Raw genomic sequence first — 27299 nt, forward strand, 5'->3', positions numbered from 1 at the left:
AGAAGCAGAGGACGGCCCAAAGCCTTGGGACCCTGCACCCGCATGGGAGACCCAGAAGAGGCGCCTGGCTCCTGGCTTCAGTTTGGCTCAGCTCTGGCCGTTGTGGCCACTTGGGGAGTGAACCATCAGACGGAAGATCTCCCTCTCTGTCTCACCTCCTCTCTGTATATCCGACTTTCCAATAAAAATTTTAAAATAAATCGTAAAAAAAAAAAAAAAGAAAAGAAAGGTCTATTCGACTTGGCTCAATCAACCTTTCTCACAGCCACAAGGCAGAAGAGGCAGAAGGCACTGCTCATGTACTCTGGGGCATTCTGGTTTATAGTCGCAATTCTCCCCTGTCCTCGCCCACACCATTCCCAATACAGACTTCATTCCAGGACCACCACTGGGGAGGACTGGGTCATGCAGTGAGAATCCTGTGTGCCTCCTGCTTGTGGACAATTCCATGAAGGAGTTTTTGGTTTTGCTTTTTCATTTTATAGATGGGGAAGCCAGAATCAGAGAAAGCCAGGGATTCAACCAAGGTATAAGCATCAAGGCTCTCTGTGCTTCTCTGCTCTGCACACCTTGTAAGATTTCAGTTCAATATTCACTACCCTAGGCTATGTTCATGATTTTACTGAACGGAAGACTCTTGGTTTGGAAGGGAGATCTTGGTGACTCCCAGAGCACTGACCAAGGAGGGGTGTACTCTCTGACTCCACTTAGGGTTGCCAGCACTTCCGTCAAGATAAGCCTGAGACAAATCCTAGACAGGCTTTTTTCTCACCTCATCTTTTGCACATAGCCAGACACTGGCTTCCAGGAGAACCTGCGAGTACAATAAGATTTGTTTTGTTTTGTTTTGTTTTATGGAGAGAAGGATCATTATGGCTGTTTACTGGCTGTTGGATGGCCAATATATGTCTCAGGGTGAGAATTCCCAACTCTCTCAGATCTCCATAGTAAATAAAACCCCTATGGAATATAGCCAATCATCACAATGCAACATCAGCTCCAAAGGGATCTGCTTTGGGGGTTTCCATTTTAAGAAATTAATGTATATGAAAAGGCTTCCAAATGTAGAGTTCTATGAACACGGATACATTTGATTCTTGAAGCCATAAAACTATTGATAAAAACTGCTGTCTGGGTCTTTGGGTCCCCTGAAAATTCATGTTTTTATATCCTCTTTTAATATGCCTGAGTTTTTAAGTATTTTTATATCTATACACAAGGGATAATGATCTATAGTTATTACTTCTTGTGGTTTCTTTGACTGGATTTGGTATTGGGGTAGTTCTGGTTTTACAAAATGAACTAGAAAGTGTTTTAAACTCCTTCATTTGGGGGAAGAGTCTGAGAAGGATTGGTGATTGTACTTCAAATATTTTGTAGAATTCACCAGTAAAGCCATATGCTATATGATTTTATTTGTTGAGATTTGAGAACTGATTAGTCTATTTATTATTTGTCTGTTCAAAGTTTCTTTTTTTTTCAGATTTTATTTATTTTTATTGTAAAGTCAGATATACAGAGGAAGATCTCCCAGCCAATGATTCAGTCCCCAAGTGACCACAGCGGCCGGTGCTGCGCTGATCTGAAGCCAGAAGCCAGGAACTTCCTCCAGGTTTCCCACACGGGTGCAGGGTCCCAAGGCTTTGGGCCGTTCTCGACTGCTTTCCCAGGCCACAAGCAGGGAGCAGGAAGGGAAATGAAGCACCTGGGACCAGCGCCCATATGAGATCCCAGTGCATGCAAGGTGAGGATTTAGTCATTAGGCTATTATGTCAGACCCCCCTCTGTTGCTTCTATTTTAAATTATTTGCCTCTTTCTCTCTTTTCTCTTAGTCTCTCCAAGACTGTTAGTCTGTCAGTGTTGTTTATTTTTTCAAAGACTATCTTTTGGTTTTGTCAATTCTTTGCCTTGCTTTCCTGTTTTAGAGTCCACTCATCTCTCTGCTAACCCTTATTATTTCTCTCATCCTATTAGTTTTTGAACTTAGTGTTCTCTTGTTTTTCCTGTTTCGTAAGCTGTAAAGGTAGTCTGCTGATTTGAGAACTTTCTCCTTTTACAGTTTCGTAATTTATAGCTATAAATTTCTGTGTAGTGCTTTCTCTGAATTCTGTAAGTTTTGGCATGCTATATTTTTCATTTGTACTCAAATGAGAGTTTTTAATTCAGTTTCTTCATGATTTCTTCCATGGTTTTGCCAGGTGCATTAGTAGGGAACTGGATTGGAAGTGGAGCTGCCAGGACTCAAACCAGTGCCTATATGAGATGCTGGCTTGAAGTGAACTCAGGTTTTTACTAATTCCTAATTCCCCATGTGATGCTGGAAGGTGATTGGGTTATGAGGGCAGAGTCCTCTTTATAATAGAGACCGCCAAGGTAAGCATTTAGCCTAGTGGTTAGGCTGCCAGTTAAGATGGTGGCATCCATTTGGAGCACCTAGTTCAATTCCTGCTCCAGCCGATTCCTTCCTTTCTCTTTCTTTATCCTTCTAGATCTACTTAGTTTTTTTAAGAGGCAGGGTTTACATTCAGAGGAAGACAGAAATCTTCCATTCACTGGAAGAGATTGTTTATTTTCTTGCTTACAATAGTACAGACTCCTGTAAAAACATTCAATTTTGCTTTTTAAGAAGTATAGAATATGGGCCCGGCAGCGTGGCCTAGCGGCTAAAGTCCTCGCCTTGAACGCCCCAGGATCCCATATGGGCACCGGTTCTAATCCCGGCAGCTCCACTTCCCATCCAGCTCCCTGCTTGTGGCCTGGGAAAGCAGTCGAGGACGACCCAGAGCACTGGGACCCTGCACCCGCGTGGGAGACCGGGAAGAGGTTCCAAGTTCCCTTCTTTGGATCGATACAGCACCGGCCGTTGCGGCTCACTTGGGGAGTGAATCATCGGACGGAAGATCTTCCTCTCTGTATCTCCTCCTCTCTGTATATCTGACTTTGTAATAAAAGTAAATAAATCTTAAAAAGAAGAAGTATACAACAGGAAAAGAAAGTCGTTTGTGTTCTCATTTCACAGACCAAGCCTTGGTATGTCATATTCCTGGATTTTTGAAATGTACAAAATACATACATACATACATACATTTTATCTTTCTGAGAGTAAACATGTTTCACTTTCAAAGTCAGGTGTTTGCTGTGAGCAGAGAACTAGCAAGCACAACAGTTGCAAACAAGTAGCTAGCTGTCATTTACAGCGAGGCTACCTGCACGTGGAAGCTCTCAGGCAAACCTGCTGTTGGAGAACAGAACAGCTAAAGCCAATGCCAGAAAAACTACTAACTCTCCAGCACTCAGCCAATGAGGAGCTAGGGAGGGACCTGCGTGCTACAAAATAAAGGAGCTTTTCGTAGAGCACCTGGTCCTTCAACATCTTTGATGAAATCTTACTTTCCCTGCACTTACGAAGTCTGAGAGGACGACGGGTGAGGCTGTTTCTCAATCTTCGTTTGCTTTTGCTCATGATGGAATAATTTGTTTTTTAAACAAGAAACGGGGCCCATATCCTAAAAATCGTTGTGAAACTCCCCCACACCCGCGTCACAAGGCATTTGGTTATCTTGCCGTGTGAGCAGTCTTCGTCCTGAAAGCAGGGCTTTGTGCAGAAACCAGGGCGCCGTGATAACACACCTGTTTGCGCGTTTACAAACAGCTCACTGCCTCTTTCAACTCCTGACCCCTCCATTTTTAAGAGGAGGGTAGGGACAGAGGATTCTGCGATGGAGCGGCAATAAGCCGTGCGCCCAGCCCCCGCCAGCCTGGTGACCAACTGGGATGTTCTCTAGGGTTCGATCCTCTGCACTGAGCGGCGGCGGCCCCTTTGAAGCCAGCGCTGCCTGCAAACACCACACGCCGGAGCCTCTGGCAGCGGCGCCTCCGGGAGGACGGTGATGACGACACGGCTGGGCGGGACCTGGCCGCGGGGCTTCAGGCGGGAGGCGCGCGGTGCGTGCGCGCCGATAGGCTGGCCGAGGGTGACGTACAGGGCGCCCGCCTCCTGTCCCCGCCCCTGTCCGGCCAGGCCCCGCCCCGTCTCCCCTCGCTGCTGCCGCCGCGGCCCCTCCAGGCGCTGGCGCAGCGATGGCGGAGGCGGTGGAGCGCACGGACGAGCTGGTCCGCGAGTATCTGCTCTTCCGCGGCTTTACGCACACGTTGCGGCAGCTGGACGCCGAGATCAAGGCGGACAAGGAGAAGGGCTTTCGGGTGAGGGGCCTTGCGGGTGTGGCGAGGGCAGAGGCGACCCGAGGGAGCCCGGGAACAGCCCCCCGCCCCCACCGCCCTCAGGGGCGGGAGCTGCGCTGTCACCGGCGGCAAAGGGGGCTCGGCGCTCCCGGCCGCCGCTTGACAGATGAGGAACTGAGGCCCTGGCACGGCTTGACTTGCCCGAAGTTGTCCTGCGAGCCGGGAGCCTTGCCGTGGTGCCCTGACTCCTGCCTGGTCCATCCTGCCTGGCCTCCCAGCAGGTGCTGCTGACCAGTCCATGGCTAGGGTGACCATGTGGCTGTTTAAGAACCAGGGTTGGGTAGGTGGGAAATTCTGGTGGCAGACCGAAATGAAGGATTGGGTTTCTATGGCGGTGGGAGCAAAGGGGCAGGCAGCCCCAGAACATTGGTTAGGTCCAAACATCCGAGATGTTTGAAGTGGTCTCGTGGTTAATTTTGCTTCTGAGCATCGGAGGAAGATCTCACCGCATATATTTTAAAACATGCTTTCCTGGCCTCTGATGTGGACTTCCGTTGAGGTTCTTGGAATTGACACGGGTGTGTGATCTGTGTATCTTGACTTCACGGGGGTTGGCTGGTGAATTGGGAGGCAGTGAGCTCAGGACGGGCCCTCGCTGGAAGAGTCAGGAAGTCCAGCTGCTTCTAATGGCTTTTTTTTTTTTTATTAATTTCATTGCATTATGTGACACATTTTTTTATGCACTGGGACTTCCCCGCCCCTCCCCAAGCCCTCCCCCCGCCCCACGGTGGATTGCTCCACCTTGTTGCATTTCCATAGTTCTAATGGCTATTGAAGCTAGCTCTCTCACCTCTCTGGGACTCGGCGCTCAGGTCTGTGCTAGCTCATCTCCCGATGAGCTAGTTTTGCTCCTCACAAGAAGGCGGCTTGTCTAGTGGGCTGCCCAGATGCCTGGGGTTTGGTGATCTTTGGCTACCCGGGGTTCATGAGCACACCTGCTGGTGACCCTTGGAGTCCTGGAATGAATTGTGAGCTGGGGGACGACCCACTTGCATGCACTTTCACTTTTATTGCTCCTGTTTTTTTTTTTTTTAACTTTTTTTTATTGGAAAGGTAGATTTACAGAGAGAAGGACCAATTTTCCATCTGTTGGGTTGCTTCTCAAATGGCCACTCGGATGGAGCTGAGCCGATCTGAAATCAGGAGTCAGGAGCTTCTTCCCCATCTTCCATGTGTGCAGGGTCCCAAGGCTTTGGGCCGTCTTCTGTTGCTTTCCCAGGTTATAAGCGGGGAACTAGATGGGAAGTGAGACAGCTGGGGCCTGATCCAGCGCCCTTATGGGATCCTGGTGCTTGAAGGGAGGAGGACTAGCCAGTTGAGCCATCATGCTGGGCTTGTTACTTTTGTTTAAGTGAAGCTTCCCCCCGCCCCCGGGGAGTGAAGATTTATTTGAAAGCAGAATGACAGATCTCCCATCCTTTGGTTCACTCCCAAATGACTGCAATGGCCAGACCAAAGCCAGGTGGCTGGTAATGCTCATGGGTGATGAGAGCTCAGGGACTTGGATCATCTGTTGCTGCTCTCTGAGGCCTGCTAGTAGGCAGCTGGTATAGAAGCAGAGCAGCGTGGGTTTGAACTGGTGCTCTGGTATGGAATGGCGCTGTTATAAACGGTGGCCTAACAGGGTGCGCCACAATGTCAACCCCCCTAACTTAAGAGATTTTCAACACCTGGAAGCCGTGGCATTGGGGAAAAGCAGGGTTCTCTGGAACGAGGAGTTCTCTCCTGTGTCCTTTCACTTTCCTCCTGCGCTGCTTTCTCTCACCAGGTGGACAAGATTGTGGACCAGTTGCAGCAGTTAATGCAGGTGTATGACCTGGCTGCCCTGCGGGATTACTGGAGCTACCTGGAGCGGCGGCTCTTCAGCCGCTTGGAGGACATCTACAGACCCACCATCAACAAGCTCAAGACCAGCCTGTTCCGCTTCTACCTTGTCTACACCATCCAGGTGCTCGTGACGGGGATTCTGCTTTGGGTGGGGAGACAGTCTCTTGATCCACAAACAGACTTCAGTCTGACTCCTCGGGGGGACTCCACATGAACTGTGGGAAGGGCTGGGGAATTGCACTGGTTTTTTCTTTATCCTTGAACCATCTGACCTTCTGCCCGTTTGTTTCCTTTCCTGTTTGCGTGGCGTCGGACAGAGTATAAGCTGCTGGCCTGAAGTTCGTGTAACAAAGATGATAAGTGATTTGGGGGACTAAGGCCGTTAGGTTTTTACAATGTCATTTTCAGACTCATTTTCAGGATGGTGTGTATCCTTCTAACTGCAGAAGAAAACAGCTTTGACATGAGAAAGGGGGTGATGTTCCTTCCTGTTAGAGTTTGTAGGTCCTGCTTGGCCACTCACCTGGCACACAGCTACTCCACAGGCTAAGGCGTCTCTCCCCTGGGTCTCTTCCTCCTGCAGACGAACAGAAACGACAAGGCCCAGGAGTTCTTTGCGAAGCAGGCCACAGAGCTCCAGAACCAGGCCGAGTGGAAGGATTGGTTTGTCCTGCCCTTCCTGCCGTCCCCAGACACCAACCCCACCTTTGCCACCTACTTCTCTCGACAGTGGGCAGACACCTTCATCGTGTCCCTGCACAACTTCCTCAGCGTCCTCTTCCAGTGCATGCATATCCTTCTGCTTGCCCACGGCTGCGGCCCCAGCCCCACACCTCTGGACACTGCGTGCAGCGGCGGCCCTTCTCGCTGCAGCCTTCTCCTCTGCCCATGATCTTTGTCATGGGTCATGTGAGGGGGCTGGGCAGCTTGTGGTTATTTTTGTCAGGAAGCCAGGAGTCACACGTCTTAGTTCTGCTGCCGTGCCGCTCTAGGAGTCGTGGACATGTTTGGGCAGTGGCGGCAGTGGCGGCAGAGGGAACTAGCGCCGGGCTCTGGTGTGGAAGCCAGCTGAAGCACCAGTTTTTAAAGCACCCCCTCTGCGTGGCATGCGTCCCCCAGGACCTCACTTGTCTTTGCTGGGATTAGGTAGCAAATGGGAATGCTTTGCTAGGAACTCCCTCTGTGACCTCGGTGTTCCTCTTGTTGCCAGAAAACAGTAGATATACACATGTGGATATTTGAAAGGGAGAGAAAGAGAAGGTATGAGAACAGCCTACGTGTAACTGCCTTTCCCCCTCTTCTCACTGGAAGGCTGGAGATCCCCAGGCGTGCCCAATTGTTCCTGTTCTCTGGGCTGGAAATCTAGGCAAGGGCGGGGGAGCCTGCTTTGAATGGGTTGCCGGATGGGGCCTGGGTACCATCTGAGCTTGTCTGGTGGTGTCGGCCTTGGCCTCTGGGAGGGCCAGTTTCTGGTGGAGGCAGGCAGGGGGCCTTTTCTGCTTTTGCCCTTTCTGTTTGTGGGAATCTCTTCCCTGCTGGCTCTGCCTCTTGGCCCTCAATGCTGCCACTTCATCCTGAGGCTTTCAAGTGGAATCAGCAGGGTAGCTGCCCAGGCCCAGTGGTTAGGGCATGCCCTAGTCCCTCTAGGGCCATTCAGACAGCCTCTCCAGGGCTTTGAGGGGCGCAGGGATGTCCTTCACGGGAGGTCACACACAGCGGAGCCACAGCTTGCTTCCCCCTGTGGGGAGGTCCCATCTGCTCTGTGCTCCTGATTGCAGCTGTTCAGGGCAACCAGAATGGATGCTCCAAGCTAGAAGGCAGATGGGGTGGCATGGGGCCCCAGTCTGCAGGAAGCTGTCTTTTCCAGTCTCTGGTTTTGCCCGGGAGGGGTCAATCTTTCCCAAGGGCTTGTCGATTTGTGTGAAGATCAGGCCTATTAGAGTGATGGGCCTGGGGATGAGGAAGAGGCTGGTTGATAATGTTGGGAAGAACCCCCAGCCTTGATTCTGTCTTCTCTCCCCGAGTCTCGTGTTCAAGTGCCTTACTGCTGTGCCAAAGGTTTGGGAAGGCAGAGGGGGTGTTCTACAGAGCAGTTTATTCTTTAACCTCGTGCACCAGTCCCCGTGATTCTGAACTTTGATGCTGAGTGCCAGAGGACCAACCAGATTCAAGAGGAAAATGAAGTTCTGCGGCAGAAGGTTTGTCAGCACAGGCTCACTCATGCTTGTCCGCGTGTGACGCTAGGCGGTGGCAGGGGAGCATGGGCCAAAGACACATGGGGAAGCTGGTCTTGGGAATTTAGGGGCTGAAGCCATCTCTGAAAGCTAGAGACAAGATCAAGGTTTAATACACAGTGTAATGACATAGAAACCTCTCAGAGGAGAGAGCGAGCGTAAGCCTTCAGGCCACTCCGACATAGCTGTTTTCATCTGTCTCCTGTCTTGCCAGTCCTCTTCCACGTAGAATCACATGTGTGGTATTTATGATCTTGAGGCCATTTCATTGGTCATGCTCAGCCACGCATTTGTCTTGTTTGACAAAACCGTAGAGAGAGGGGACTGTGCCTTCGTGTTTTTCTTCGTGAGCGTTTCTCTATTCTGAAACTAGAATCTCTCTGTGATATATAGTCAGGAGAAGGAAGATTCTTTAAGCTGCTTAAGTTTTTGGTGTGTGTGTTTTTCTTTAGATGAAAGGTTAAAATGGTACAGTTAAAAATTTACCCTGCAATTTACTTATAACTTTTATTTCCTGAGAGGCCTAAAGCCTGATTTTATGGACTCTGAAGAAGAAATCAGATTGAATAGATGTATTTTTTTCCCCTGGGTGAATTCAAGAAGAAGGTCCAGTAACAAAAAGAGTGAACTTGGATTTTTAATTGGCTTGGTTTTCTTACCTCTATCCAACACTAGCTGTCACTTTTCCATTTTTTTTCCCCTAGTGTACAGTGAGCAGAGAGGGAGATGGGTAACCTCAAACCGAGGGAAAGCAGCACTTGGAGTTCCTGAGCTTGGGTTGGGATGGGATTGTCTAGAAACTTCTTTACTGGGGGGAAGACGAGGCAAGATCATGAGCTTACTCCGCTGCACATCTATGTAGCTTTTTGCGCTGCAAGCTGAAGTCCACCGGCTGAAGAAAGAGGAGCATCAGCCAGAAGAGGAAGAGATCTTGGTGCAGCACAAATTGCCTCCTTACGTCTCCAACATGGACCGCCTGGGGGACTCTGAGCTGTGAGTGCGTGCGGAAGCTGGGCATGGGAGAACAGCCATCCCCTCCTCTCCTTGGTCTCCTGTGCTCTGAGCCACATGTGTCACTCCGCCCCCACCTTGACTCCCCACCTCCCATGTCTTACGAGGGAGATCTGCCAAAGAGCCTCTTCAGCACACACGGCACTTGATGTCGTCTTGTAAGAGCCCCACGGCCTCTAAGGTTCTGCAGGAGTTTTTCTCAAGCTGTGAGCCTCTGGCTGTGCCCAGGGGGAGGGAGAGCTGTACAGTCCTGCAGGCGTGTCGGTGTCCGGATGTGCGTAGCCTGGCTAAATGGACAACAAGCACGGATGTAAGGCCTTGGGAAGTTTTTCTGTACCAGAAATACCTTGTGTGGAAGGTTTGGCCACCATGGGCTGGATGCGGTTCTCTGTAGAAGCTTGCTGCTCAAAGAGGTGGGCAGGTAGAGAGAGGCGTTTAAAAAAATAATTTAAAAAGTAGCCAGTTAAGTCAAAAGCCAGAGGTGGTAGCAGCAGGCGAAAATACAGGCGTAGAGGAGCCTTTGCCATCTGACGGAAATAAACTGTGAGCGAGAAACTGGACTGCAAAAATGTTTAAAAGAAACAAGTGAAGTTATTTTTGCCCAAAAGTATTATTTTAACATATAATGAGTATATGAAATATGTTGATAAGCTGTTTTTATTTTTTCTTTCCATGATGAGTGTTTAAGTTTTGTTGTATTAAATCCCCAGCATGTCTAACTAACCGCATTTCAGCTGCTCAGTACGGAGTGTGGCCAGGGCCAGTCGGATGAGGTGGCCCTCAGAGGAGCCAGACAAGCTGCCAGCTCTCTTGGTACAAGGAATGGCACCTTGCAGGCCTGACCAAGGCCCCAGGCCCTAGCACCCTCCCTCGCCCAGCTGCTCTGTGTTCTTGATTGTCCCACGCCCCCTCCAGCCTCCTGTGTGACCCCGTGTTGTGTCTGCTTGAGCAGAGCCATGGTGTGCAGCCAGAGGAGCGCCTCTCTCTCCCAGTCGCCACGGGTGGGCTTCCTGTCCTCGCTGCTGCCTCAGAGTAAGAAGAGCCCTTCGCGGCCATCCCCGGCCCCGGGTCCCCCTCAGGCTCAGAGCTCGGCCAAGAAAGACTCCTTCAGCACTCAGGTAGGTACCAGTCCCATCTCTCCAGCGCTGCCCACAAGCTGTTCTTCCATGCCTGCATGGTGGCCGTGCTCATCCCAAGTACACAACTCCCTTTCCAATGCCTTCCTTGCCTTTCCCCTCAAGGCAAGTGATAGTCCTACAGGAAGAGTGAAGACTGTAGGACTGTGTGGGAGGAAGTGAGAGACAGGCGGGGGAGGATCCAGCCAGTGCATTGTCTACCCCATCCTCACCCTGTGGCTGCGACCACAGGCAATTAGGGGTCCAGGTGATCCAGAGGGACTGCTCCTCTGCGGCCACCCTGTGCCCCTGAGTGAAGTGGTGGCAGGCAGATGACAGGAAGTCAGTATCGATAGATCCCTCTTTTCTATAAACTTCCTAGGAAATCTTGAGTGCTTGCGACTGTTTTTGTGGCTCAAGTGTGATTTCAGACAATTCTGAAATCTTGAATTTGCAGTTTAGTGTTGGCCGAAGTATGAATCAAGAGTTACCCAAGATTCCCTGCATTTTGCTTACAGGTTGATGTTTGCTTATTCTGCAGAGGGCTTGCTGCTGCTTTTCACTTTATCTTAAGACTGCCAGAGCTGGTCTTTGATGCTGGCTTGTGTCGCAGATAGCCCAAGGTGCCACTGAGCCGTTTGCCTAGTGTAGGCTTTTTGACATTTTTGAAAGGGATAAATTCTGTCAGTGAAGGTTTGACAGATTCACTTACATAAAGGGACTCCAAAAAACTCATGAAAAATCTAATTAAAAGGTAAGTATATTTTGATGTCAGTTTTGAAATCCATGCGTAGTTTTGCAGACTGTACATGTTCCATGAACTTTCTGAAGACTTGTACTTTATTGCTTGTGTAGAACGCTTGCTTTTCCTTCTGGTGTAATTTTACATCAGATAAAGTGAGTTGACACAGTCTGTGTCTTTCTCTCCTACCCCCCTTGTCTTGAGTTACAAGGGACGTAGCAGTTTAAAACTACTTCTGTACCCAGGGAAGCGGGCCTGCCCCAGGCTGCCACTGCAGTGTGAGGGCCTCCATCACAGCACCGGGTGGAGTGCGCCGAGTCGGAGATGCTGAATAGGACACTGATAGAGAAGGAGCAAGCTACTGGCTTAGCATCAGCGCTCAGATCCCCGAAATGCCCCTCAGTTAGCCAAACACTCCTGAGAGAGGCGCCCTGTGAACACGCGTGGGCATCAAAAAACTATTACATCAAAATAAACTTATCTTTTAATTCCATCTCTCTACAAATGTTCGCAGTACTCTGGAAATAGTAATATTTACTCCATAAGAGAGGATTAACTGAGCAGATAAAAGGAGAGCTTTTGGTATCTGCAGTGCATTGCAGATACTTCTATTGTAGTATAAGTTGAATTCCTGCATCCTGGTCTGGGTGGCTTGTGCAGTTCAGTTCTGAGACCTTGCGTGCCATCCAGGCGAGACTGTAGTCATAGCACCCGTGAGGATTGAAACAAAGAACAGTGTTTTTTTTTTTTTTTTTCCTTCCTAGCAAAGGATTATATTTAAAGTGAGAATTCTAGTTCTGTGGCTAAGTAAGTTGTACTGTTTGCTTTCTGGGGGTCTCTGGCTGTACAACATTTTATAAATGTAACAGGTGATCTGTACAGTGATGGATCCCTTTGAAATGAGCTTAAAACAAATTCTGTTTAACTTCAAATGAATGAAAATACAGTGGCAGCTTCCTTGGTCATGCTCTTTATGTGTTCAGGATCTGTATGTCTTGAGGTGAGGTTGCCATGCAATTAGAAACCTTGTGCAGTGTACAGCCAAGAGATGAGGGTCAGAGTGAATAATTTGCAGCAGAATATTCCTTACCTTGCCTTTAAAATGTTTTATTGGACAATCCTTGGGTCACCATGTGGTATGTCAACAGAGCAGAGTTTCCAATCATTGAGTGGAGATGGGCCACCCACGATCTGAGAACTTGGCCATCAGGTCACTTGGTTTTCACTGACAGGGCTATTTAAATTCAACATTGGTGTTTTAGTTCTAAAAATAACCCATTCCAGAAAAATCACACGAGTTTGGACTTTGAGAGAACCTTAAAGATCATCTAGCTCACCTTCATTTTTATTTATTCATTTTTAAATTAATTTACATATTTGAAAGGCAGAATACAGAAAAGGAGAGGGAGATTTTTTTTGTCCACTGGCTCATGCCCCACATGGCCACAGTGGCTGAGGCTGGAGCCAGGAGCCTGGAACTCCATCTGGTTCTCCTATGTGGGTGACTAGACTCAAGCACGTGGGTCATCTGCTGCTTTCCCAGGTGGATTAGCTGGAAGACTGGTCAGGAGTGCAGCTGCTGGGACTTTGAACTGGCACTCATATAAGATGCTGGCATCGGAGGCTGTGGCTTAACCCCTTGTGCCACAGTGCTAGCACAGTCTAAAGCTAAGAGCCAGAACCACCTTCTGGGTCTCCCATATAGTTGCAAGGGCCCAAACACTAGGACAAGCCTCTGCTGGCGTCCAAATGGGATGCTGGTGTTGTACAGAGTGGATTGTCCTACAATGCCACAGTGCTGACCCCCAACCCTCTCTTACCTTTGATGCCCAAGTTTCAGTATACAGTTCCAGATCCCCTCTTGTTACCACCAGTGCAGAGTGGCAGGGTGGCAGGGTCACTTCCAGGAATTTTGATAGTATATAGCTTTGAGTTTGTGTAAAGTGGCACCAGTTTTTAAAGAAGCAACATTTGCTTTGTCAGTGAGTACCAAGCCTGTAGCCCTTCTTGCTGCTGTTACACCAGTGAGCACACACACACAAAATCAATTGTACATTAGTCAATTTACATGTTGCTAATTTAACAATAGAACCTCCTGTTTTAAATGTTGTTCCCATAGGGCATGTAACCTTCACTCATCTCAGTATTTGGACAGCTTGTAAGTGGTCACTAACACTAATACCGTTAAAAGAAGTACAAAGCATTTTTATAAAATAGATGTCACTCTGAATTTTCCAAGCTTTCAGTAGGGTTGATTACCTACCTGCCCCAAACTCCAGCAAAAAGGAAGTAACCAGCAAGTCTCAGTTTCCAGGCTCTTCTGGAAACTCCCATCATGAGAGGGTGCGGTAATAGCCGGCTTCCCTGCTGGACACCCAGCCTGCAGCGTGTATTCCTTCCTGTCCCAGCCATGGCCCAGCTCCTTTCACACCCACTTAGTGAGCAGATAGGAGTGCAAGTGGGAATTACCTTATTACGGAGATAGCCTTTAATTGACTGTCATGTAATGTAAGGGGAACAGAGCCTCCAGGAGCTTCTCTTAGTGAGTGTTACTGTGTCAAATTACCTCCTGGTTACAGGGGAAGTGAGTAGTGACAACAACTGCCCAGGGGCTGTTCCCAGGAATCTTGGCAGCGTGGATAGGGGGCTGGGGGCAGAGAACAGGGAGCCCTCTTACCATCTTTGCCCGTGGTTTGCGTGGTTTGCGTGGTTTGCGTGGCTGGGCTGTGCTTCCTGGGAGGCCACACTCCCGGAGCTGGCTTCCTGCTCCATTGTGAGGCCTCATGACAACTCTGCAAGGCTCCGGACTTCCTCCTGATTGGCTCAGGCTGCTGATGGTTAACTTCAGTCCTGCTCCAGCATGAGTTGTGGGTGTGTCAGATGGTAACACACAGATTCACAGTACCTCTCACGATCTGTAGATAGGAGTCAGGGAGCTTGTGGTAGAGTAGAATTTAGGCCATTGTGATGTGCATGTTATATAAATCCAGTGCTTAGACTTAGGAGATTTGTACTTAAAGTTGAACTTCTGTTACTGTTTGTGTCCCAGAAGACATTAAAGTTAACATTTGCAGCATGCACATTGACCTTGGCCTACTTTGTGCTTTGTGAACATCTGCACCCATCAGATTTTCCAACATGAGTGTCTTTGCTGTCCATCCTTCGTTAGGGTTGGACCTTGGTGTCATCTGGAAGTTCTCCTCATCCTTCAGCAGGGCCTGGTAGGGCCTGTGTGGGGCTGCAGCTGTCTTGGAGTAAACTCTGTAATGTTACTATAAAGGCATATCCTTAGTTTGCTGTGTTGGGCGTAGCAGGCGAGTAGAACAGGGCCACAAGGTGCCTCTGTAACACTTGTCACCCCTGCTCCCAAGGCAGGACATTCCTGTGCTATCAGGGCATACCTGGAACAGGTAGAGAACAGGGTACAAATGGCATGTCCAGGACTGTGGCATTGCTACTTAACGTTCATGTTAAGGGTTTTGTGCTTTTGTTTTTTGTTTTGTTTTTCCTTTCTTGAAAGAGTTATAGGGAATGAGAGGAGAGAGATCTTCCATCTACCCATTTACTCCCAAATGCCCACAAAGGCCAGGGGTGAGGTCACACTGAGGCCAGGAGCTTTTTCCAGGTCTCCAGTGTTGGGGCAGGAGCTCAAGGAAATGGACTATCTTCTGCTTTCCCAGGCACATCAGCAGGGAGCTGGATCAGAAGTGGAGCAGCTGGGACTCAAACCTACCCAATATGGGATGCTGGCACCTCAGCCCAAGGGTTAACTTGCTATTGCGTCATGCCGATCCTGGGGTCCACCTTTGTCATGCCACCTTCTTACAGGGGTTCCAGGTGTTGATGGACGTAGGGCAGTGTGACTACAACAGCCCACCACAGCTTGAAGCGGTCCCTCCTCACTGCATCTCCCTGAAGCCCATCTCAGGAGTAGATGCTGACTTTCCCCTGGCCCTTGACCACCCAGCACCTGTACATAGATGGCAATGATGCAGTGCTGGTATTTGGGAGATGTACTTGTGGCCGACTAGTACAGGTGTAACGGTCCTACCTTCCTCAGAAATGTGCTCAACAGCTACCAACAAGCCAGCATTTGTTTCCTTGTTGTTTCTGGGGGACTCTCAAGGAAATGTTTTGTAGGGAATCCTGCAGGCAGGCAGGCAGGAGGGCTAAGGCTGCAGGAGCTAAGCGTTCCTATTTGTGTTGTAAGTCAGTGCTGGACAACTCCGTCAGGTGGTCTGGCTGCAGGTGGAGTCCTCAGCATTTTGCTATCAGGGCCAGGGCCCAGTCTTTGCTGCTTTTCTAGTATTTTTGTTGTTGTTGTTGTTGTTGCAAACAGATAAGTTTATTTGTGAAGGGACCAGGTGAGCAGGGAAGGGAGAGGAAGGGGAAAGCACCTCCCAAGAGCCGAAGGTGGGGTGCCTCTCGAAAGGGGAGGGAGAGAGAGACACCAAAGGTTTGAGGAAGGGTCTTGGGATTTTATGCCTTCCCTGACCCCTCCTTGTTGGGCGGGAAACCTACAGGTAAGATGTTCCCCATTGGTGGTCTCTTAATTAATTAGAAAATGGGTGGGCAATGCTGGTGCCGCCCATCTGAAGGTGTGGATGCTTTTCTAGTATTTTCTAATAGGGTTGCAATCATGTGATTTGAATTTCTCCTAGTCCATCAAGGGGAAGGACCCAGGCCCTGGAGCCAAGGATGGGAAGAGCGTCCTGGGTGGGCTGGCCCCCGCGGAGTCAAGCTGGGCCCAGCACCGGCAGCGGCGCCTGCAGGACCATGGCAAGGAGAGGAAGGAGCTGTTTTCTACCACATCTTCCCAGGTACAGGAGGGCCTGGGTGCCCCGGGGTGGCCCACGCCACTGCTGTGGAGTGCTGCAGGGCCCTTCTCCTCTGAGTGCCGCTGCCGGTGGAGTGTGGGCTCACCGGACTGGTTGCAGTTGCTTGCACTTATGGTGGCTCGAGTTCGTGGCCCTTTCCCCACCGACATGCAGCATTTCACACGTTAGGGGCCAGAGAGCTCAGGCCTCTGTGGGTGCCTCACAGGCGGGTCACTTTGTAATTGAGCCTCCTGAGACTTGGGGTCTAGCCTGGAGTTGCCCTGACTTGCTTGTCTGTGGGGTTCCTTTCTCCTGCATTGCCTGAGAGCTGCGAGCCTTCATGGTGAGATGCCACCCCCCCAGGACACCCTTCCGGTAGTGGGTCACCTGTGGCACAAGCTTGTCTTTCTTCCCAGGACTCCCATTGAAGGCAAAAGTCCCAGGAGACCTGTGGTCCTTTTATGCACATCATAGTCTTGACCCTTTATCTCCCACCTGGGGCTACTTAGCTACTTCGGAGCCCTTTAGTCAGTGAACAGCCCAATAGTGGTTCCCTCTTGGTGGCCGTTGACCCTGAGGGCCAAGCCTTCCTGCCCTGGGCTTGAATGGAACTGCACCTGGAGTCTGGTGTAGCCCTCGTGGTCTGCAGCTCCTCTGTGGTTTCCCTTTTTGCTGTTGACTTACTCCCCCTGCACGCTAAGGGAGCACTGGGAAGAGTGTGGGTACTGCAGAGCTGGTGGAGTCCCCTGGTCCTCCCCTGAGGCCTGGGTGTGTCAGGTGAGCACCGGTTGTCATGTAGCTAGCATGAGCTGTCACCAGGGGGCAGACCAGAGCAGCTGGGTGACCCAGTCCCAGACTTGTGATAGCTACTCCCAGGAGGGGATCCCAGGAGGGGATGGTTGATGAGGGAGTGTAGTGGGGTGGGGGCAGGCTTAATTCTGATGGACCTGGCTTCACATTCAAGTTCTGCAGCTTGTAACCTCGGATGGGACATTTAGCTTCTGCTGTGCCTTAACTTCCAAGATGTAAGTCGTGGTAAATAATAGCTTCTCACAAGATTTGGGTGAGGTTTGAATGAGCAGAGCTGTCTCACAACTCAGGGCCTGGGACACAGCAGGCTCCTACTAAGGTGTGTGCCCTGAACCTGGGCCTCTGTGACCAGGAGGGGCAGGTGCGGCCCTGAGCCAGGGCAAGCTAGGTGTTGCCTGCCCTCCTGGCTCAGGGCTCACCTCTAGACCCTGTGGCCAGCCAGAGCCATCCAGTGGACCATGGCTGGCAACTCTGGTGTGCTCCTGGGTGTGGGACCCCTTCCCAGCTGACCTTTTCCACATTGCCAGCCCCAGGCTGCAGAGAAGAAGCCAGAAGCTAGTGGCCCAGAAGCCGAGCCCTGCCCGGAGCCCCCCGTGGAGCCTGTGGGGCCACTGACACGGGTGTCCGTGGCTGGCGCGGAGGGTGGAGGAGCCCGTCCCGAGCAGCCCTTCATCGTGCTGGGGCAGGAGGAGTACGGGGAGCACCACTCATCCATCATGCACTGCAGGTAGGCGGGCCAGGGCCACCGGGGACAAGGCTGGCAGCCTGGCCCTTCAGGCAGTGCTAGGGCAGGCGCGGCAGTGGGGGTGCCCTGGAAGGAAGCTGGCGTCTCCTGCAAGCTCAGTGAAGGATTGGACAACTGCCCACCTGGCAGTCCTGCTTGGAGCTGGCGCTGGACTGTCCTCACCTATGTCTCTTGAGTTTTAGCAACAAATCAACTTTAATTGTAACCATCCCCTTACCACCCTCCCCCACCCCACCCCCAGACCCACTCAGTTCTGGGTGCTGCAATGGTGCTGTTGCACAGTTATTCCCACCAAAGAGGCTTTACTTCATTGAACTTGGCCCGGCACGAATGAACACTGGTGGGGTGTGATTTTCAGGAGCAGGTGGGCTCTTTGTCCTGACAGCCTTGCTGGCACATGAGATGTGGGCTGTCAGCCTCCAGGCAGGTGCCCAAGGCAGGCCGTAGCTTTGGCTCGCGCCTCTAGTCCCAGTGTCGCCGAGTGAGCAACCCAGACGTCCTATGTGCTTAGCGAGTATTCCTCAGACAGCAGCTCATTTCTGGAAAGTTCCTCTGCTCGTCCTTCCCGTGCAGGCCTCCAGGGGTTACTTTTGAACACTAAAGAAAGCCGGGGAAGCAGTCTCCTGGCTGCAGGCTGAAGCACCGAAGGCCAGGCTGCCAGCATCTCTTTCTGTTGGGTCTAGAGTGGACTGCTCGGGGAGGAGGGTCGCCAGCCTCGACGTGGATGGTGTCATCAAAGTGTGGTCCTTCAACCCCATCATGCAGACCAAAGCGTCCTCCATTTCCAAGTCACCGCTGCTCTCGCTCGAGTGGGCCACCAAGCGGGACAGGCTGGTGAGTGGCTCCCGACCTGTAGTGCTGGCTCTGGGGCGCCCCATAGGCTGGGCTGAATCTGCCTCTTCCACCAGGGAGCAGCTGGGGGCTGCCCAGCCAGAACTGGCCCTGCGGGTTCCCATTGGGGTGGCGGTGTGGTTCCTGGGTTTGCAGGACTGGAATGAGCTGTGGAGGGTCCAAAAGCGGTTGTGCAGCTAGTGGAGAGGACTCCTTCCTGCCCCGAGTGTCTGCCCCGAGGGAACGCCCCACCCATCTGTGTTTCTGCCCTGAATTCTTGCCACTTGCCCTCCTGTCCAGGCCCCATGAGAAGCAGTTTAGGATTTTTGGCTGGTGGTGGTGGTTGGGGGGTGGTGTTCCCTTTTGTGTTTCTCAAAGGCCTAATGCCCTCCAGAAGTGAACTTTACCAAGTCCTTTTTCCCTCCTAGGCTCTGCTATTTGAACGGGAGGGCAGTTGTAGTTAAGGAGGTGAAATTGTTTTCTCTTCTGATCCATTTGGTGGGGATCACTCCACCGCACCCCACAGCCTGAGGGACACAGCCAGTTTTTCTCTACTTCTGTCTGCGTTGCGGCTCTGGGACCTCGGGGCTTGCCCCGGAGCATGTGCAGGTCCCAGTCCGGCTGGGGTTCCTGGGGTGGCCTCAGGCCGGACTGCTGTCGGTGCCTCCCTCTGCCTGTGCTTCCCGCTGACCTGGGCGCTTCTGGCCAAGCACGTCACGTGTTCCTCAAGACGAGGATGGACTGTTCTGTTTGTGCAGAGGCTTTTACAAACCCAGAGCTGTTCCCTGCAGTCATGTGGACTGGCAGCCTCTCGGGCTCCACCCCCAGCCAGGGGCACAGCCACGGAGGGCCGGACTTGACCAGCACCCGGAGGAAGGGCTGGGGCAGTTGGGACTTACCCGGCAAGGACAGAGGCTCTCACTGAGCAGACAGAGCATTTCCAGAGTGTTCGAGGTGATGCCTCTCTCCCGTTCCACAGATGTCTTTTGTGGTTTTGCTTTTGCTCAAGGTCAGCTCTAATGTCCTTATTTAGTTAGTAAGTTTATCACTTATTTATTTTCATGGATTTGAAGGCCAGAGACAATGGTCTTCCATTTGCTGGCTTATTTCTCAATGTCTGCAATAACTGAGGCTGGACCAGGCCAAAGTAGGATGTGGGAACGGCATCTGGGTCTCCCACGAGGGTGGCACCCAAACCATCCCCCGCAGTCGCCCAGGGTGTGGGTTAGTAGGAAGCTCAAGTTCAAAGTGGAACTAGGACTCCAATCCAAGCACTGAAGAGTTTGGTATGTAGTCACCCAAGCAGTGTTCTAACCACTGTGTCAAATAACTATCTCTAATTAAAATAATCATAATAATAAATGTATCTGAGAGGCAGAGAATAAGATCCTGTGTGCTGGCTCACGCCCCACATGCCCTCCTCAGCCCCTCGAGTGGAACTTAAGTCAGCGTGAGGAGCTCAACCCAGGTTCCTGTGTGGATGCTGCTGTCTCCCAGGGTGGGTTAGCAGGGAGCTGGAGCTGGGCTTAAACTCTGGTGCTCTGGTATGGGAAATGCCTCTTACCTGTTGGAACCCGGGAGCCTGCCTTGCCTTATGTAATTTTAAAGTGAGGTTCTTTGTAGCCAGATTTCTCCTGACTTGCCGGAGGAGTGGAGGAGCGGCTCAAGCATGCACCTTGCAGGAGCAGGCCTGGGGCCCTTCGGGGGTCCTCCCTGTCCCGGCCTGCTTCCATACTGTCCCTCTCACTTCCTGCCCGTTCTCATTCCAGCTCTTGCTGGGCAGTGGCGTGGGGACTGTGCGTCTCTATGACACAGAGGCCAAGAAGAACCTCTGTGAAATCAATATCAATGACGATATGCCCAGGTGAGCCGGAGGCCCCCTAAGTCTTGTGCCAGCCCCTACACAGGGCACTCCCTCCCCTCCCTGTAGGTGGGCCCAGCGTCTCACCCCTCCTCGTGTGTGTTGCAGAATCCTGTCTCTCGCGTGCAGCCCCAGCGGGGCATCCTTCGTCTGTTCAGCTGCGGCTCCAAGCCTCACTGCCCAGGTGGACTCCTCGGCCAAGGGCATGAACCAGGTTCCAGGCAGACTGCTGCTGTGGGACACAAAAACCATGAAGCAGCAGGTATGGGACCTGCCTGCTGCCTAGGCTGCACAGCGCCTGCCTGTTGCTAGGGCCCCGGACCTGGAGGGCACCTTGTCTACACTGTCCAGCATTTCTGACCAATTTCCTTTCCTTCGTTTAATCTCCTCTGACATTTGAATTGTGAGAAAAAAAAAAATCTCCCAGTGTTGAAGTGTTGAAAAGTAGCATCCTCCTACCGGACTAATCATTGCAGTTGTTAGGAATTGTGCCATAGGCCTAGAAGTTGCCCAGGCCTGCCAGGGAGAATCTTGGGTCTTTTTTTTTTTTTTTTTTTTTTTCAGTTTCCTTCCAACTCGTAACTTTGCATTGCTTGAGTATTGCAGCAATGCTGAGCCAGTGGGTAGTGAGCACAGGTGTATGGTCACAAGGAGTGACAGCTGGCTGGGGGGGGACACCCTCTCCTGGAGCCAAGGACCCGAGCCCTGCAACTTGAAGCTGTCACCCACGTGCTGCAGAGCAAGTGACATTAGATGTGTCTTTTGGGAGAGAAAGTGATGTTTCTGATTAAAGTGACTAGGTCTGGTGCTGCAAAGTGGCATGGTCTTTCTGTTGCGTGCCTGGTTCCCTGATGCTCGTGACACTTGAGGGTCCCTACCTCGCAGAGGGGCCGTGTGGCAGGTGTTGTCTCTGTGCCTTCTGGCATCTGCTGCAGAGCGCTGCTCCGTGTTCCCGCTGTGAAACCCTCCAGGGCCCCGGGAGCTCCTGACTCCATCCCCTGCCATGTGGCTCTGTCTGCTCCTGGCTCTCCTCACCTCCGCGATTTCATCGCATTCAGAACCTGGGCAGCGTTCCTCTCGCACCCTTCTGCCCCTGCTCACACAAGTCAGCCTGTGAGCACGTGCTGTCAGCTCCACCTCCAACGTGGATTTCCGGTCTGATTGCCTCTCTCTGCCTGGTCACTTCCTAAACCTCTTGGATCAGAATCTGTACCTTTGCTTTTGATTTTCAAGTTGGCAATCGCATACATATGGAAGCGTACCAAGGCTACAAGCCCATGGCCTGAGAAAAAAAGCGTAGTGCCCACGCCATCCCAGTTCAAAGTAGAATATCACTCAGGCCTCTTACCGTGTGCCCTGATGTCCTGGGTTTTCAAACCCAATTCCTTTTAAGTGATGTTTGGGGTTTCTCTGGTTTTCTGAATCTCAGGACCCGTGTCTTCGTTCAGTTATGGGAAATCCGTAGCAGTTTTTTGGCCCATGTTAGAGTTCTGTTGCCTGCGGGAACTCCAGTTAGATGTGAGTTAGAACTGCCTCCCTCTTCCCATTTCACTGTGCTGCATTCAGGATGCTGGTTTCTTCAGATCTTTCTCCAAACTCGCATGTAGTCTCCTGTTTATCCTGTCCAGATATTAATTCCGGTGACTCCATTTCTGCAGACCTGCATTGCCGTGTGTCTAGCCGCACATTTTCCCCATGTTTGCTCTCTTCTGTTCTACTGACTGTGTAGGTATAGTCATCGTTAAGTTCTGTTGGACAACGCTGATGCCGTCAGCCTTTGTGGCTGCGACGCCGCTCTCTGAGCTTTCTCTTTCTGCCGCGTGTTCCTGTGGTCTGTGAGATTTGGCTGTGGGTTTGTGTTTCTCTGGCCCTTGTCCTTAAGAATGTGCTGAGGCCTGGGGAGGGGGTCGTTTCTCTGGAGAGGGTTTGTATGCTTGCTCTACCAGACCCGAGGCACTGGCAGACTCGACAGGTAGGCTTCCTCAGCCTGCAGTTTCTCTGTCTCCGTGGGTTAGTATAAACCCCATCAGGGCTGGTTGGTGGTTCTGAATTTGCAGAGGGTAGGTAAGCTTGTTTGCAGTTCAGGCCTGCACCAAAGGGTCCCAGCTTGGTGTGGAGTTTGCCATCACTTGCCTCGGGCCAGTATTCCCTCCACCTCTTTGTACCCAGGCCTCTGAGCCCCTCAAGACTGTGAGAGCCGGAACTTGGATCATTGGGACATGGGTCATGTCTCAGAGCCAAGGCCAGCTTTGGACTTCATCAGTCCTTGCATCCTGGCTTTGCCTCACGTCCCACCTTATCCTCTAAGATTGCTTTGTTTGCAGGCTTGGCACTGTGTGGATGATACTCGGTGACCCCCCATTTTGCATCTTTCCTGGAATTCCACATTATTTGAAATAGAATTCTTCATTGGTTCTTGAGATAAATGATTAGCTCCTCTGAGGCTGGTCCATCTGCCCCTGGCTGAGCGTTTCTGTGGGGAGGGAGGGGCGCACTGGGAGGCCTGGGCACTGGCAGGACTCGGTGGTTTGGGGTCGCGTGTTACAGGAGGCAGCCAATAATGTATTAGTCCCTGTGGGCCCATATGACTTTTCAGCAAGGTACGGCTTGGTGTACACTGTGAGTACATTCTGGGCAGCTCACATGCTAGCCAAGCAGGGCAGGATTATTGTCTCTGTGGGCACAGGGACCCTGTCTCTCCACAGAGCACAGGTCACAGGTGCTGTACCTGGCAGTGGCTCAACTCCCTGTTTCCAGGAGGAGGTGGGGCAGGGGGAAGAAGGCGGAAGCCCACCTGGGCTGCCTCTGGGGTCTGTGGCTGAGTGGATGTAGTCTCCTAATCACGTGCCTGGTCCTCTTCTTTTGCTCTAACAGCTCCAGTTCTCCCTTGACCCAGAGCCCATTGCCATCAATTGCACAGCCTTCAACCACAATGGGAACCTGCTGGTCACAGGGGCAGCCGATGGCGTCATCCGGTTGTTTGGTATGCAGGTGCCCTGGTCAGCCTTGGTCCCAGAGTGCTGAGTTGGAGTTTTGGACAGACTCTGGGTTGTTGCACAGTTCCGTTTCAGATGCGTGTGCAGGAGCTTAGCTTTGGTCTGAGTTTCAGAAACACCATCTTGTACCATTTTGCATGGAGCTGGAGTCAGTAGACACAGTGGGTGGAGGTGGGCTCAGCTGTCCCTGGCCTCAAACGGAAGTCCTGGCTGCCTGTGTGTGATCCAGGCAGACACAACAGAGGGATGCTCTCCTGCCTGCTTGCTGTAGGTGGCTCACTCTCCTCTGTCCCCAGGGCATAGGACATCCTATAGGAGGGACTCGCAGACTTACAGGCTCCCTGGGTGAGCGCCAGCCCTGTCCTCCAACCCCCGCTACGCCTAAGCCTCCCCTTGGCCCAGCAGAAGGAACCGCTTGTGTACCTTCGGGGCAGCCTGGCTCAGTGGTGCCCTTTGGGTCCAGGATGCCCTCAGCCTCCGGTACAGCAGTCAGAGGCAGCAAGGGCAGGTGGTTTCCATGGTGTCTTGGCCAGAAGCTTAGTGACATCTCTTCACCTCAGACATGCAGCAGCACGAGTGTGCCATGAGCTGGCAGGCCCATTGCGGGGAGGTGTACTCTGTGGAGTTCAGCTATGACGAGAACACCGTGTACAGCATTGGCGAGGATGGCAAGGTAGGTGGCGGCAGGGTTCCAGTCAGAGTGCCCTGCAAGACTGGGCTTCGACACTCATCTGTTTCCCAGCTGTGAGCTGGGGCCTTTCCCGCTCCAGTTTTGTGATCAGTAAATTGGGAATAAAATCCATGACTTAGGGTTTAAATGAGGCTCGTGGGAACGGGTTATTCTTGAGAGGGCTGTTCTTCTTTCCTGGCATAACCAGTCACTCATCTCACTGTCGATGGATCCATGGGCTCCGGATTTACACTCGAGTGAGCTTGGAGGCTGTGGTGGGTATCCTAAGAGCATTCTGGGAGTGTGGAGCTGCTGGGGGTCTGGGGGAAGTTTCCTCAAAGTATACACACATGAGCAGAGTCCAGAGCTATGCCAAGGAAGCCAGGGGAGATGGTACAGGAGGCTCCCCACGTGGATCTGCTCTGTGGCAGGGCACGTTAGGGTATGGGCAGGTGCCTGCCTTACAGGGAGCAGTGGAGGGGTTGGAGTGGATCAAGGCCAAAGTTCGCAACCATCCTCCTGCCCCTTTGGGATTTTCTCTATGGAAAACAGAGATTTCAAGATGAGGTCATCATTTTGTCACACAGGTGCTTACCCTGAAGCTTGCCTTCCTGCCTGTGTGGGAAGGATTCCCAGGGAAGCAGTGGCCTGGCCCCAGCAGTTGTGTAGAGCCACATTGCCTACACGCCGCTGATGGTGCAGCCCAGGCACTGGAGCCAGATGTGGCTTTATCCTTTGTGCCTTGCTCCTCTTGGGGAAAACGCCGATCGGGTTGCGGGCGTGTTAGTACTAACAGCCTCTGGACGTGGTCTCTGCCTGAGAAACCAGGAATCCATGTGAAGCCGCTGTAGTCCCCTTCTGCAGTCAGGCCCAGGAGAGACAAGGGTTGGACTTGAATGGGAGGCTTCTGTTTTCCTAGATTATTTTTCCCCTAAAAAGATTTTTAAAAAATGCTTGCATGTGGTGGTTTTATATGTATAGGACTGGAATGGGCTGTGAACCTGTCGCTCCAGCTCTTCGTCCCGGGCTCAGGGGCCCCTCTGAGAGCGCACTGTGGTTGTGCTTTGTGCCCGCAGTTCATCCAGTGGAACATCCACAAGAGCGGCCTCAAGGTGTCTGAGTACGGCCTCCCCTCCGACGCCACAGGCCCCTTTGTCCTGTCCGGTTACAGCGGCTACAAGCAGGTGCAAGTGCCACGGGGCCGGCTCTTCGCATTTGACTCCGAGGGCAACTACATGCTGACGTGTTCTTCCACGGGGGGCGTTATCTACAAGGTAATGGGGTGCAGGTGTCGTGGGCAGTAGGATGCTCCTATCCACAGAGGAAGGGAGATGAGGGGAGGGTCTCACCTGGGCAGAGGCAGTGTGAATGCACAGCTGGGCAAGGGGCAGTGAGGAGCCTCCCCCGCTGAGACACATGTGTTGAATGGGTACAGTGTACCCAGCTCAAGCAGCAGCCAGGCCCCCGCACCAGAGTGTTATTATCTTGGTGCCTCTTGTGCTTGCCTTAAAAATTAACCCTCTAATCTCTTAAAGCTGCCTGTGTACAATGGGAAGACTGTTCAGTCCCTGGAAGCTTAGTCTTAGGTGACCCTGGTTGGACCAGCTCTGCTTGGGGTGCATTTTACTTTAGTCAGGTCGCCTTTGTGTTTTGCCTGCATCAGTTTCTGGTTTGCGGTCAGACTCGCTCTCTACCCAACTAACAGGTTGAAAGGGTTCCCTCTGTCTAACTGGTCACATGGGGTCCATGGCTCTGGGAACCTGCTGAGCTCCAGCACTCATCCTTACATGGCTAAATGGCTCACAGGTTTCGTGTTTTCTCCATGAAGCTGGACACCTTGTCTCTTGCCCACAGATGTCCTGTGCAGCAGGACTGACCGTATTCCACCTTGCTCCCGACTCCCCTTCCCTGTTGGCTTCTGACCGTACACACGTGCATGTGGCTGCCACAGAGCAGTGCTGGTGGGGTTAGGGCTGCCCCACAGTACAGGGTGCTGCGGGCTGGCCACATTGCAGGGGACCCTGCCTCCCTGCAGTCCCCAGCTTGGGGAGTAAACCCCAAATAAGCAGGTGCGGGAGCACGTGTCAGGAAGTGAGGAGTAATGCTAAGGGAACAAGCAAAGTGGGTGCGGGAGGCACGGCAAGTACAAGCCAAGTCTCAGGTGGCAGAGAAAATGCCCTCTTTGAAGAAGCTTCCTGGGCACTTGTTGTCCACTTCAGCTGGACTGACTGAATTTGGGAAAGTGAAGGCCTTTCCTGGGCCGAGCAGTTCTAAGCAGACTCTCCAGGAAGGTGGGAGTAGCTCCCACAGGGCAGCTTCTAAATGGTACCTGCTGACGTGGTCTCATCTCTCCTGTCCTCTCGCAGGTGGGTGGCGATGAAAAGGTTCTGGAGAGCTGCCTGAGCCTGGGCGGCCACCGGGCCCCCGTGGTCACTGTGGACTGGAGCACAGCCCTGGACTGCGGCACTTGCCTCACGGCCTCCATGGATGGCAAGATTAAGCTGACCACACTGCTGGCTCACAAGCTCTGACGGACCCACCCGGAGTGCCACTCATGGCACAGCGTCGGCCTGGGTGCTCCCACTCGTGGCGCAGCGTCGGCCTGGGTGCTCCCACCCATGGCGCAGCGTCGGCCTGGGTGCTCCCACCCATGGCGTAGCGTCGGCCTGGGTGCTCCCACCCATGGCGCAGCGTCGGCCTGGGTGCTCCCTGGGCAGCTCCCTTCCAGCACCGCAGGGAGTCGCTGCGACTGGACCGGGAGCTTGTGGGGCAGGTGGCCCGCACTTCCCAGAGACCAGAGTCCAGGGCTGTGCCAGGAGCACACTTCAGCTATGGGAGGAAACTCAGTAAGAGGGAGAAACATGGTAATGGCTGCTGTGTTGGCCCAGAAGAGATGGACAGTATTTTGTATGTTTGTTCCTTTTTTTAAAAAAGAAAAATTTCTTGTGGTCTGCTGGTGTCTCTGTCTACGACGCACCTGTGTGTATGTGTGCCTTTTCCCTGGTGGTGGTTGGCACTGGGCAGCCTGCCCCTGGCAGCCCCAGCACGCTCTCCCCTGCCTCCCTGGCTGTGGCCGAGCCGCAACAGGTCGGCCTGTTGCTTTGCCACAGACAGAGTGTGTGGGCTCACTCTCTCACCGGGTAGCAAGGATCTGCTGTTCCTGCTCCTCTGGGCCTGTGTGTTCTGTGTCCTCCGAGTTGGCAGCTTTGATTCCAGAAGCTTCTCCACGTGAGGCCTGGCACTGAGGCCTCCACTGCTGGCTGTTCCTCTCCATCCCAGTATGGCTCTGAACATCACTGAGGCTGGCCAGTACCTATGGCCCGTGCCCTCTCCTGGTGAGTGGCGAGAGGGTCTGTTCCTGGGCACACACAAGGTGGCAGGTGCTGGGGTTCAGGCT

General features: G+C 52.3%; 1 protein-coding gene across 1 annotated transcript; it reads left to right on the top strand.

Annotated features, from left to right (window-relative positions):
* Window positions 1–4018: 4018 nt before the first annotated feature.
* On the top strand, window positions 4019–26799 carry WDR91 (WD repeat domain 91). Its single transcript, XM_004594392.2, has 15 exons — window positions 4019–4204; window positions 6012–6191; window positions 6654–6861; window positions 8186–8268; window positions 9167–9297; window positions 10268–10433; window positions 15834–15992; window positions 17327–17526; window positions 18228–18378; window positions 20145–20239; window positions 20345–20498; window positions 23111–23219; window positions 23793–23905; window positions 24979–25176; window positions 26269–26799. Exons 1-15 carry the CDS (start codon window positions 4082–4084, stop codon window positions 26431–26433), a joined length of 2235 nt encoding a protein of 744 aa, XP_004594449.2. The 5' UTR covers window positions 4019–4081; the 3' UTR covers window positions 26434–26799.
* The last annotated feature ends 500 nt before the right edge of the window (window positions 26800–27299 follow it).

Source organism: Ochotona princeps, chromosome 25 (genome assembly GCF_030435755.1).
Source record: "Ochotona princeps isolate mOchPri1 chromosome 25, mOchPri1.hap1, whole genome shotgun sequence".
NCBI classification, from domain to species: domain Eukaryota; kingdom Metazoa; phylum Chordata; class Mammalia; order Lagomorpha; family Ochotonidae; genus Ochotona; species Ochotona princeps.

Coding starts and splice junctions, on each gene's coding strand:
- WDR91 (XM_004594392.2), top strand. CDS start 4,082: ATGGCGGAGGCGGTGGAGCGCACGGACGAGCTGGTCCGCGAGTATCTG. Junction 6,862..8,185: donor CGTCCTCTTCCAGTGCATGC/ATATCCTTCTGC, acceptor AACCTCGTGCAC/CAGTCCCCGTGATTCTGAAC. Junction 17,527..18,227: donor TCATCCATCATGCACTGCAG/GTAGGCGGGCCA, acceptor TGTTGGGTCTAG/AGTGGACTGCTCGGGGAGGA.